The sequence below is a fragment of the Corticium candelabrum genome, chromosome 22 (assembly GCF_963422355.1).
Source record: "Corticium candelabrum chromosome 22, ooCorCand1.1, whole genome shotgun sequence".
NCBI lineage: Eukaryota > Metazoa > Porifera > Homoscleromorpha > Homosclerophorida > Plakinidae > Corticium > Corticium candelabrum.
In genome coordinates this window covers 1,160,295-1,172,647 of record NC_085106.1, presented here as the reverse complement: position 1 = coordinate 1,172,647, position 12,353 = coordinate 1,160,295, and the positions used below count along the sequence as shown (strand labels likewise).

The 12,353-nt window shown below is 43.4% G+C and overlaps 3 protein-coding genes across 3 annotated transcripts; 1 reads left to right on the top strand and 2 right to left on the bottom strand.

Annotated features, from left to right (window-relative positions):
* Positions 1 to 212: 212 nt before the first annotated feature.
* LOC134197429 (protein DD3-3-like) lies at positions 213 to 3,010 on the top strand. The gene is made up of 4 exons (XM_062666751.1): positions 213 to 390; positions 493 to 570; positions 729 to 2,271; positions 2,471 to 3,010. The coding sequence occupies exons 1-4, from the start codon at positions 244 to 246 to the stop codon at positions 2,836 to 2,838; spliced, it is 2,136 nt and encodes a 711-aa protein (XP_062522735.1). The 5' UTR covers positions 213 to 243; the 3' UTR covers positions 2,839 to 3,010.
* LOC134197427 (cyclin-D-binding Myb-like transcription factor 1) lies at positions 2,976 to 6,644 on the bottom strand. The gene is made up of 11 exons (XM_062666750.1): positions 6,460 to 6,644; positions 5,900 to 6,394; positions 5,269 to 5,424; positions 4,992 to 5,213; positions 4,770 to 4,923; positions 4,566 to 4,709; positions 4,067 to 4,448; positions 3,947 to 4,004; positions 3,651 to 3,857; positions 3,331 to 3,432; positions 2,976 to 3,271 (listed from the first exon to the last, which is right to left on the bottom strand). Exons 1-11 carry the CDS (start codon positions 6,575 to 6,577, stop codon positions 3,132 to 3,134), a joined length of 2,178 nt encoding a protein of 725 aa, XP_062522734.1. The 5' UTR covers positions 6,578 to 6,644; the 3' UTR covers positions 2,976 to 3,131.
* Positions 6,645 to 6,792: 148 nt separating this feature from the next.
* LOC134197426 (protein kinase C delta type-like) lies at positions 6,793 to 12,117 on the bottom strand. Its single transcript, XM_062666749.1, has 16 exons — positions 11,634 to 12,117; positions 11,395 to 11,455; positions 10,400 to 10,625; positions 10,221 to 10,338; positions 10,015 to 10,144; positions 9,864 to 9,952; positions 9,547 to 9,615; positions 8,676 to 8,945; positions 8,444 to 8,617; positions 8,211 to 8,302; positions 8,085 to 8,147; positions 7,867 to 8,005; positions 7,574 to 7,654; positions 7,403 to 7,510; positions 7,208 to 7,345; positions 6,793 to 7,138 (listed from the first exon to the last, which is right to left on the bottom strand). The coding sequence occupies exons 1-16, from the start codon at positions 11,955 to 11,957 to the stop codon at positions 6,986 to 6,988; spliced, it is 2,235 nt and encodes a 744-aa protein (XP_062522733.1). The 5' UTR covers positions 11,958 to 12,117; the 3' UTR covers positions 6,793 to 6,985.
* Positions 12,118 to 12,353: the final 236 nt, after the last annotated feature.

Below are 12,353 nucleotides of genomic sequence, written 5' to 3'. Positions count from 1 at the left end.
GCAGCTATAGCCGTCATGGTCACGTGCGTTGAAATCACCCAACGCATTTTTCCACGCCCTGGGCGGTATGTTAACCAAATATGGCAAACTTTGTAACTAATCGACCAATCATCATCATTCGGCCGGAACTCGTTATGTCAGAGCATCGATTAGCATAGACTCAATTACAGATATCTATATATATATACTTACTCACTCGCATTCCATTTGGTGACTTATCTTTCGTCAGCCTTGTGAGTAGCAATGCGTTGGACGCCCGTTGTTGTCGTGGTCCTGCTGGTGTCATCAGCTCTCGCTGACTTGTACCTCCACAATCCAAGAGGAAGCAACAACCGCCTGAATGAGAGATCGGCGAACAGACGAAACGGGAATCGGGTGTTCGACTCGCAGGTGAGCCTTGGGCTTCGCGGTTCGCTGCGAATTCGCAGCGTGGATAGTCGTTGCCGGTTGTGCAATCGTGTTAATGTGGTGTTATGTGATGTTGGTGTGTAGAACAACAACAGAGGAGGTTACAATGTAGGAGACCGAACAAACAAACCATTCACACAGGAAAGCGACCAATATCCCATGGTACGTACACTTGTGCGGCAGCTGCAGCATCCTTACAATAGGAACTATTGTTTATTACTAAGTGTACATTTAATAATTAATTAATAATTTAGTGGCAATGAATCGGAGGTACTGTACCTTGATGCACTTGCTATTGATTAACCCTAATTTGTTTCTAGCAATATTTTCAAAGTGGTCCTTACAAACTGTACAAGGGCGCGAGTGAACAGGGCCAGTCCCTGCTCACTGTGGAATGGACTAACCAACATGGATGTGGCGGCAATGAAGACAGTGACCCACACAAACTCAACTGCAATTTGGTGTTGCAGTACATGTGCCAGAAAGACGACACCAGTCTGGACGAATTCACGAAAATGAGAGACGGTCTCAACACTAACACACAGAATCATAACCGACCAGCCTCTCTGAAGGAAACGAAATCAGCTTTCCAAAACCGGCGCAACAACAATGTTCAGCAAGACAGAGTGCTACACGAGAGCTTTGAATGGTATGACAAGTGCTACGTTCGTGAGAGAAATAAAGGTCTCTTTACTGCAGACCAGAAACTCCGTACAAACAACGGCCTCGGCTACAGCTCAGCAATCTACACTCGACAGAATCCAAATGGCAACCGTCGGGGATACGAATGTCCAGAAGAGAGAGACTATTATCCATACTGGCACCCAACCGATTGGGTTGATATCGCTATCTTAGCAGAGAACAATTCTCTGTGTTCGTACTATCAGGAGGAAAGCCACAACGTAAAGCCAAAGCACGAATGCTTTGAATGGTATGAGAATGACGAGAACTGTGACCAACAGACCACCGAAAAGGGATGTGATGATCAATCTAGTAAAGGTTGTGAGTGGTGGTGGGAATCAACAGATCAGGGTCGTTGCCGTGGCCCTAGAAAGTATTGGTCTCGTTGGAATAACAAGAAAGACTGTTGGGATAACGGTGGTCACTGGCTTGCCGTCACCAAAGTTCTCGAAACCCATTCTTCTTACGCATCAGAAGCAGCCTGTAATGCTGCAAGTGGTAAAGCAGCTGTAGGTGGTGTCACCCTATGGTGGGGACCAAAGATTGAAAACAAGACAAGCGAATGTCATACGGTCCCCGATGCACCCAAATGCAGTGAAGCTCCGTGGAGTCGTGTCAATCATTTGGGTAATGGCCGAGATGCCCAGGCAAACAATTTTACTTGGGTGCTTCCGTACTATGCCATTCCAGAGGATAAACGTTGTGTCTTCCGAATGAGATACAACATCTCAACCGACGACTACGATCCCTACAATACAAATTCCAGTCACAATGATAACCCACAAGGTGGTGTGCGATCTCCAGTTACTCAAAATCCAACGATATCCATCGGTTCGGACTCTAACATCCCTTTGCGATTGGCTATCAACACCGCTCAGTTTGGCCGCACGTTCCAAGATCGTTCTCATCTCTTCAAGCTTCTAAGTCGTGAAAACCATAAGGGCAACTTCGATAGCAATGACGATGAACTGAATAGTGTAAGAATCTTTAATCTCAATGTTCGCGGCAAACGAGGTAACATCGTGCAGGTCTACCCTTCTGTTGAGTACGACTTTTTCCCAACACAGTTGCAAATGACTACCAATGATGCCGTTCATATTCAGTGGACGGGATCTAATACTCATAACAATGGAGCTCCAGGAGGAGATGGACAGACAGGAGATGCTGGCGAAGGAACGGGAGGTAAGACTAGCGACTTGGCGTACACGAAGTAATGACAATACAAAATCACCATTTAATATCACAAAGACAGGTAAACAGGAGGCAAACGCTCCCATAGCAGACAGACAGACAGAACCAAACATACAGAAAAATAGCAACCAGACAGAAACAGAGTCATGCAATAGATTAAGTCAGACAGACTGATTTTGTTGTTTTTAAGGTACCGACCGTCATAATCTTGTACAAATTGATGACTCACTCGAAAACTACCCGTTGCCATTTGAGAAAACGACAATGTGGAAGGGAGCAAAACCGATATACTGTGGCCACGCGTCCGCATCACAGACAACCGAGAAACAACTTGCGGTCCTCATGGCGTCATCCGGTTACTACCAGTGCTTTAAACAAAACGAATGCGGCAGCGAATCGGTAGAACAGAAGACAAAGTTGAACAATCTCTTGAACAACGCTCCCGCTTCGTTCGAGGGCTGCGTCATGAAATTTCAGCGTGGCACCTACCACTACATCTGTTCCCGCAACAACAACTTCACAAACAGAAGCCAGAAAGGCAAACTCGTTGTAGTGTAGTCTAGCGTAACTCGTAAGACCCTGAATGTAACATGGATGTTTAGTTTTGTTTAAGTGGCGTAGTGTTGCTGTGATGATAGACTTGGGTTATAAGTTTCATATGTATACTAGTACCACGGTTCAATACCATTGGGAGCTGGACTTCCAATAAAGTTTATTTTTGAGTGTACAACTGAGGCACGAATGGATATAATTAGTACAAGACACACAGACACGACACGATGAGCAAAATTTGAGACGTGCAACTAGAAAACTAACAACACCTCACGTTCAGTTTCTGTCTTCTCTCTGTCTTAATTTTCCTGGGGTATCTCGGAGGTCACCTCGACTTGGCCCTCGCTCATTTCCATGGTATCGGAGGTGACTTCGACTCCGCCTTCCAACATGGTCGCAACAGACTCTGTCGTTACTTCTTCTCCGACCATCGGCACTTCTATCACAAATAGACTCCACTATGACACACCTGGCACGAGCTATGATTTCTGTTCTTGCCTGTTGTGATGGTGCTTTCTTCGGTGACTTCCGGTGCAATCAATACGGCTGTTGTGGTCCCTTCCACGATCTGACCGGCTTGGATATGAGTGGCAAGACTGACTATAAAGCCAACAATCTGTTGGTTGTATTAGCTTTTAACAAGAAACTCAATACAACTAATATTGTCAAGGCTAGAGCAGATGAAATGGTTTCGAAATTTATGTAGCTCAACATCTCACCCACCCAATGCAATAACAACATACAAACATAATGGTACAGTACACAAGTAAAGAGTGACCATGAGAGACACAGAAAGAGAGTGTGGATTTCGTTCTTACCATCACCTCCAGCAAGTCCAGCAGCCTGCACCTCGGTAGTTGCGCTACTTTCGACCGATTCCGTTCCAGCCACCGGAGTTGCTCCTGGCATAGGCACTTCGGTTTCGCCACTTGGTGCCTCTTCAGACACAGCGGTCACAATGGCCTCTCCAGCGTTGCCTGCTTCTTGCGATTGGACGAGAACAGTGTGAGCACCAAGCCCACCACCTACCATGATGACAAGACAGTGAGCACGGACACATGGTGAGAGAGAGAGAGAGAGAGAGAGAGAGAGAGAGAGAGAGAGAGAGACTCACCGAAAGGTGACTGTATAATGTAAGCCTGCGGTTGATCGCCTCCCTGCGAACTCATTATCTACAACCACAATCACAACTTCAGTCGACCAACTCACTAATACTCAGCAATTTCATCCCTACCTGAGACTGCAAAGAGTTCAACTGTGCTTGAACAGCCTCAAGCGACATATCACCACTCAGTATCACCGCTGTCCCTCCGTTAGCACTGGCTTGATTCAGTTGTACTGGCACCATAGCAACTGCCTTTCCTCCTCCAGGTAGTGTAGTAAGTTGACCACCCTGGAGTGACACAAATGGCAATGCCATAGCGACAGTCTGCTGGTGGCCACTAGCACTGGATGTACGAGGACGTGGTTCAAGTTTCTCGACTTTGTTTCTCAGTAGACTGGCATGGTTGGCATGAAGATATTCAATGGCATGACGGAAATTTGTTATATGCGAGTCAGGCACGTGGCGTTTGAGAGCCCACCATTTACTACGAAGCCACTGGGGAGAGCGTACACTACAAAAGGAGATTTGTCTGAGTCAACTGTTACAAATCCAGATATCTATCCTTTCGTCTGTCTGTCTGCTGTCTGTCTGTCTGTCATGCCATTTCAGTGGCAAGTTGTCCACTTACGCTTTCCAGTCATGACTAAGAGATGCCCAATCGATATCATTCTCATCGTCAACTCCAACGCCATACACTCGATCAATCAGTTCCACCTCATCTCTCTTTTTCCATTCCACCCCTCCTGCCTCCTTCCAGTTCAAATAGTTCAACCTAAAGATAAACTGTGATCATTAACACTCACACAGCATGAGATGATAGAGTCACCGATACCATTTGGATCTGCATTGTTTCTCTGTACGAGTTCCCACTTTTTCTGCTACTTTAGCCCATGGAAGACTGCAGGTCACATAATCTCCTGGCTTTGTTCCTGTGATTTCGTGCACAGCAGAGCTCAGACGTTTTTCTTCTTCATCAGTCCATTTACCTATAAAATCATCCAATGTCACCATCCATAAGCCAGTGTATTATATTTTGTTGACAATTTAAATTTACCTGAATTGCCTCCATCCTTCATCAAGCGACACCTGTCTTTGACAGAAGATGCACTTCTATTCATAGCTGCACCGATTGCTGCCCAATCATTTCCGTGTTTCTGTCTTAGCTCTTTTAACTGATCAACCTCGTTTGTTGTGTACTTCCCCAGGTAATTCTTCTTGTCATACATCCTCAGTACGCGTCGATACACAGCAAACAGTGGACGTTTGATGCCACGAGCTACAAAAACAAACAATCAATAAAGTGTTGCCTCATTTTCTTCTTCAACACTGACCGATTGTTCTGTAAAAGTCTTTCCGTTCTTCCTTTGACAGTTCAAAGATAACTTCCTCAGCTGTTGCTATATTGTTTGTCTTCAAGTATTCTGCTATGTTAACTCGAAGTATTTCATTCTCAGCTTTCGACCACATGCCAGACTTCCACTTGATGCCTAATACGTTTATAGCACAACAAGGCAACAACCTTAGACTATAATTCATAACAATCAGTAAACGTTAAGAAACGAATGCTTTAGAAACGGGTAAAACTGAGGTAAACAACTACACTGTACAATGAAATTCCATATTTTGACTACCAAAATGTTTCACCTACAAACAAATCTTCTTTACTGTATCAAACAGCTGCAAATCATGTCAAAAAAGTAAAAACCTCCCAGCAAAAACATAACTCAACTCAAGCATCCCATGCAACAGACAACACAAAACAATGAATAACAAAAACTCCGTTAATTAATTAACAGCCAATTCACTTTTAGTATTGCATTCTACATCTAAAACAAACCATGTTCAAAAGAGATGACCTACAACTACAACATCAATCCGTTTCACAAGTGCCACACATACCACAAACATCAAAATCCAAAAAGCGCACCATCCATACACCAACATCTCTACACACAACTTTACCCTGTGGATTGTCCTTGTCATCCTTAGGAGAAAACCAACACTGATTAATCACATCAGGATCCGTATCCCCACTCTCATGCAGAGCTCGAGTCTGATGACTAGCCCCGACCTCTCCCGTATCAATAGCCAGCAAAGTTATCTGCGGCCCCGCGCCAGCAGCATCCATTTCCGACGCGCCTTGCCGAGTCGATACAACCTGCACTTCAGACGTCGTGTTCGCCAGCGTGTACGTGCCCGAGGCAACGACCTGCGTCACACCCAACTGGCTGACATCAACAGGCGTCGCCATTTCTGTGATCGACTCGATCACATGCGCGTCGTCAAACGTCGCAGCCTGCTCGACATCGTTTCCCGACGTCTCGTGCTCGACAACTATCTGCTGTTGGTCGCCAGCAATCGTCACGAGAGCGTCCATCGGGGTGGAAAACATTCCCTCGTCGAGTTTCGACCGTTTGGCGACCGAATCGGCATCGTTCGCGTCGCGTGAACGCTTTCCTGTACGGTTTATGTGTGAGATATTATATTAGGTGGTCTAATAAGCACAATAGATGACGACAAACCCGCGATTCCGCTCTCTTCTACGACGACCGTTTCTGTCGGGCCTTCGCAAGCTGTTTCGATAGTTTCCGTTGCCGCGCTTTGCGGTTCGTCCGGGGATTCGCCGGGTGCCGACGCCATCAGTAGGGCCTCGAACCGTCCGGGAGCGATGACAAGAGCAGTTCCCTCCAACAACCAGGATAACCCGGGATAGAGTGCCGCATGCGCTGACGGACTTCCCGGAGTCAACAGTGATTGGTGGGTGTGATGATAGGGGTAGCCAATCACGCTACGTGGACATGACGTAATCATGCTCTGGTTGTCATGACGCTACATGCAACGCACGCTAGGCGATGTTGCATGCACGCACACAGTTGCTTATTAATTAATTAAATACAATACATATGGCGGCAATTGTACAAGTAATAAAAAGCCAACACTGACAACAACAGTTAGAACTAAACTAAGCGTGTACTAGCCCAAATAGCACAATGTACGTGCACATGCAATCAATAGCAGAAAGCAGCAAGACCATCCTGCAGTTATTAATTAAGAAGCGCGATGAAATAGAGGATTTGTGAAGGAAAATCCTTGAAACTGATCTTGATCAATCGACAAAATAAGTGCTGTGTCAGCAGGAGTTAACACGGGCGGCTCCATCGTAAACTCTGCATCAAAATTATTGGCATCTCCCAGGCCTTTCTGTATAAACACAGATAATATTATGAAACCCACACGCCTGGACTGAATTCAAATAAAGTGATGACTTACAACTTCCGGCCTAAATGGCGGATCGATTTCTCTTGCTTCTAGTTTCTTCCAGTCTATAGAACTAAAGAAACTTTCACCCCGGATTGGTTCTGAGTCCTGTTGCATTCCTAGTCGAGATTTAGGATCTCTATCCAGTAACTGGAGTAACAGAGAAATGTAGGAAATACTCATTTTATGTAAATTAAGAAATCTTACTTTGCTAACAAATGAGACAGCTTCGGAAGACAACCATCTAGGATAGGTCACATTATCATGAAGAATGGACTCAAACAAGTCATCTTCATCATCACCAGTGAAAGGAGACTGCATCACAATACAAGATCACTGATACTGTTGGGAATATTTATAAGTAGGTGAAACGTTCACCTGCCCAACAAGCATCTCATAGACCAATACTCCAAATGACCACCAGTCCACCGCACGATTGTAGTACTTTCCTTCTACAATCTGAGAAGAATTGAACATAAATATAAAAACTATTGCCTCACACTCAAAATCAAACAAGCAGCAGTTTTGAATGAACCTGAATTTGTGGTATAATAGCAAGCATGTAACTTAGTCCAAATCATGCTTCTTAAAGTTACTGTTATTATATTGCTATAATTATCACTGTTGCCCACATAGCAATCTGTGTTCAAGAACACTTTAGAACGTCCTACCTCAGGTGCAATGTAGTCTGGTGTGCCACAAAATGTCTGTGTTGTAGCTGCACCCATCACGTTCTCCTTGCACATGCCGAAATCTGCAATTTTCACGTGTCCTTCACCGTCCAACATCACATTGTCCAGTTTCAAATCACTTCACACAAAAACACAGTTTAAGTTGATCAACAAAGTTTTAAGTTGTAATAAATGTACATGTATACTGTCTTACTGACCGGTAGATGATACCCTTGGCGTGAAGAAATTGAAGGCCAAGCACTATCTCTGCACTGTAAAATCTATTTTTACATATTCTGTTATAAACTAGTAGTAAACAAAATGTGTTCCTGGCACAGTCAAACCTTGTCCTTGCTTCATCAAATCGTGTTGATTGTTGAATGTGAAACATTAGATCGCCACCAGTAATGTATTCCATCACAAATACCAAATGATCCTGTACACACACATCTATACACGCCCAGCATACATACAAACAGCTGCACATAAAGCTAGGAGAAACACAATCAAGCAAACGACAGAAACAGAGAAAACTGGAGAAATCACACTTGAAAAAGACTACAATACTGCAACAAACCTCTGTCTGGAAACATGCGTAAAGATGAGTCAGAAATGGATATGTAGAACCAACAGCCAGCACTCGTTTCTCTATCATAGTACACTCAATATCGTCATCTTCCAATACAACATCTTTTTTCAATGCTTTCACAGCAAAATAGTCGCCTGTTTTCTTCAACTGAGCCAACATAACCTAAAACCAATTAAAATTATAGTAACCAGTGACAGTACTTAATACCACATTGACTCACCTTTCCAAAACTTCCTTTACCTAACACCTTAAGGTAAGAAAAATCATCTGAAGAAAATTTTGGAAGAGCAGTTTCTTTGATGTCACTGCTGAGATCTGTGAGAGCCTCGTAAATGTCTGAAACATCGTATGGATTCTCTTTTACCCCTCCAAGTAGGTCGTCATCAAAACTTGCTACAGAAACTGGGCGACCCTGAACGGCTCCTTCGCCTGGCACCAATTTGCTAGCTCTCACACCTTCTGTTTTTGAGTTTTCTTTCTTCATGTCCTTCTAAGAAAATAAACCCATTACTTATTACAACACAAGGACTTAACCGTCATGTTAACTGAAGAAAAGCACACTATAAATAAATACATGCTACTAAGTGAACCTAATACAAATGTCTTCATAATTTAACTAATTGGTCTTTGGAACAGGAAGGTCTGATGAATACTTAGTTCTCATGACAATGTCAACGTAAGAAGTCTTGTTTGATCAAATTGCTTCTACGAAATATTATTTGCTGTTCCTGATCTCAGCATGTCGCCACAGGGTAATCTGAATTGGCCAGATCAGACAGTAGTTGCTCACCGATAAAAGCAAGAACGGACACAAAATACTGTCTGCCCACATGAGACTACACACTGAAACCCCAAAAGACTTATAATGGCTTTAACATAAATATACCCACTTCATCAGAATGACTTTGTTGTTGCATCAGTCTTCACATTAGCGTAAATACAATGCATGCACATAAACATAAACATTTTAAGAATTTCTAAGCAACAAGCAATCGAGACAGTTGCGACAGAACAAAACCTTACCCCACCATCTAAATGTTTTCACACAACCCAACAAGTTACTGAGACAAAACACATTGCAAACAACCTACCTTCTTTTCTTTCTCTTTCTTATCCTTTTTCTTCTCTTTGCCTTTTCCCTTAAGTGGAGACCCGACACCCTAAACAACACAAAAATGTGTCATAACAAATTCAAACACGATGCACTTCAAATTGTCATAAATAACAGACATACACAACACAACAAACCCTATATCACTTATAACCACCACGCCATTTTCAACTGTTGTTGACAGTAAGCCCTCTTAAAACAACAAACATTGCCGTTTTGTTGTACTCCCAACATTACTTTCATTCAGTCTAAGCCTAGCCTTATCTATACAGCAAAGTGACGTAATGCTGTGCTTACCTGTAGTGCTTCAGACAGTAGCTTCTCGTTCACACCACACAGATTCGGAACATTGCCACGACATCGCTTATGACAATTGAAATTACAAGCTAAAGCACAAATGCAGATACAGTCTTGCTCATACTTAAGCTTTTAATGTTCAAACTAGTACCTTCACACTTCAATCCCTGACGAAACAATCCATACAGCATCTGGCCACAATGATCACAAAATGTCGGCCGGAAGTAACTGTTCACACGAAAACGATGAGGAACATTAATGCCGAATCGTTCCTTGAGAAACTACGACAACACAATAAAGTCAAATTACAGAATGATTACAACTAAGTCTTGTTGATAGAAAATCCCATTCTCTAACCTTCGTCTGGTGTGTTTCTCCCTTAGCTCCTGGGCACTTTCCTAGAATGTTTTTGTGACATTTAACATGTACCACAGACCCACACTCTTGGCAACAAAGTCCCTGCTTTCCAAATCCCCTAAAAAGTTGCAGACTAATACCAACCAGTAGACAAGTATTAAACTCAAGGTCATTCGAACCACATGAATTCCTTGCAGTATGAGCAATATGTTGGCTGTCTAAAAAACTTTCCTGCATATTTGTGTCCTCGTACTATGTGTAGCTTCTGGTGCTTGATGGCTCCTCGCCTTCCTCTCATCCCCAATGTAGCTGTACCGTTCTTAGCAGCAACCGCTTGTTTCAAGTCTTGTTGCCTCAAATCTGGCCGCTTCAGTGTTTGAGCTTTGATTTCCATTGGTGCCACATCTACATGCAAACAATGGTTGCTATAACTGTCATAATATTCAATTGATGTTATAAGAACTAAACATGTGACCACCTATACATATTCTTAATTCAATTAACTAAGAAGGAAATTTCACACAAGATGTGTCTCTGTTTCTGTCAAGAAACCTCTAGCATAACTGTTGCTTCTCTAAAGCATCACAACATACCTAATGTGTGTGATACTAGATGTGTCAGAGTGGAAGAATGCCATGCATATGCAGGCTTTGATCTAGGATGGAAACTGTGACGGAAAATACAATAATAATGTGGGACAGAAATAAATCATTCATCATTCATACCATTATTAACTTCCCTACTTATTACCAACAGATTAACACTTTCTATTGGTCACACCTTTAATTAATAGGAACTATGAACATTCCTAGCCTGGGGCAGACCTCTCCCCTGGTGACTTTGTGGCTAGCGAAAACTTCACCTTCCAAGGGTTTAGTTGACAAATTTAATTATTTATGCCTTCCGTGTGTAAACAATTAATTAATTAAGATCATTTCTAAACGGACAGTTGCTCATGCACTAGCTTCCAAACAGGTACTGACTACTAATTCATCACATCAGGAAATCTCGCAAACACCATAGCTGTCTAATACAGGTTTAACAGGTTTAATAACGAAGAAAGCATTCGAGTAAGAGTATGTACCTACTGTAAGAACCATAGAATACTTAGCTGTGAATGGAAGCTCTAAAATCCTCAAAACAAAGCTTGCTACGTGCTTCACGATCACCTCACCTTCCAACTCGCCAAACAACTTGACTTGCAGCAACAACGTTCCCTCCGGTTTCATGCCCAACTACACAAGTGACAAGCACACGCTCAAAACTTCAAACAAGCAACAGCAGCCTATAGTATACGCAACATGCCACAGCAAGCCTACTAGTTGTTAGATACAAGACACAAATACAAGAAACACACACATGCAAGCTACACGCATACTGACACACACACACAACACACAATGCGCAACTGACCGAGATGCGAGTGATCTGATTTGGCTTCCCTCGACATTGCTCCGATAGTGATTCGATCTCGACAATCACCTCGGCGATAAACATCTCAGGTTCGTCGTAGATCGTGAGAGCCAGTTGTCGTTTCCTCCCGACGTGCGAATCGAAGCACTGTCCCCAATCTGGATAGAATGTCGGCTTCTTCTGCACCATTTTCGACTGTCCGTTTTGCTCCTCCGCGTCTAGTACACTGACAGCAGCGTAGGGCGTATTAACTTGCAGTTGGCCACACGATACTTCTAAAAGTTTAACGCGAACGAACGACTTCTTGACTGTAGACGCCGCCATCGTCAACGACCGTGAACTTGTGTCTGCTTACACATGCGCTCTGGAATCACAATTACTAATACCAGGCCACGCCTATTACTCCGGAAATGTCTTCTGATCTCATTGGTAGTCTCACCACTCGGTTGCGTGACCTTGGCGGAAGACCCTGTTTACTGTGTGGTTGCCACAAACAAACAAGGTTTCATCTGAATGTCAATGATGAGCCAGAATCCGCCTACGAAAGTTCCTTGAGTCTCTAGTTGCACGTGAGTAATTACTCACAGCTGTCCGAGAAGACACTGCAGCCACGATCATGTTGTACACAAGAATAGCAACACGTGAGAAACAACAACAACGTAATCGAGGTTAGTATTGTCATTGTGGATGGGCAGCTAAAGGTGGAAGCACTGACGTGTG

Coding starts and splice junctions, on each gene's coding strand:
- LOC134197429 (XM_062666751.1), top strand. CDS start 244: ATGCGTTGGACGCCCGTTGTTGTCGTGGTCCTGCTGGTGTCATCAGCT. Junction 391..492: donor ATCGGGTGTTCGACTCGCAG/GTGAGCCTTGGG, acceptor GTTGGTGTGTAG/AACAACAACAGAGGAGGTTA. Junction 571..728: donor AAAGCGACCAATATCCCATG/GTACGTACACTT, acceptor ATTTGTTTCTAG/CAATATTTTCAAAGTGGTCC.
- LOC134197427 (XM_062666750.1), bottom strand. CDS start 6,577: ATGGCGTCGGCACCCGGCGAATCCCCGGACGAACCGCAAAGCGCGGCA. Junction 4,710..4,769: donor AAACAATGCAGATCCAAATG/GTATCGGTGACT, acceptor GTTTATCTTTAG/GTTGAACTATTTGAACTGGA. Junction 4,449..4,565: donor CTTAGTCATGACTGGAAAGC/GTAAGTGGACAA, acceptor CTCCTTTTGTAG/TGTACGCTCTCCCCAGTGGC.
- LOC134197426 (XM_062666749.1), bottom strand. CDS start 11,957: ATGGCGGCGTCTACAGTCAAGAAGTCGTTCGTTCGCGTTAAACTTTTA. Junction 8,946..9,546: donor AGAAAGAGAAAGAAAAGAAG/GTAGGTTGTTTG, acceptor TTATTTTCTTAG/AAGGACATGAAGAAAGAAAA. Junction 7,346..7,402: donor CTGTCTCATTTGTTAGCAAA/GTAAGATTTCTT, acceptor CTGTTACTCCAG/TTACTGGATAGAGATCCTAA.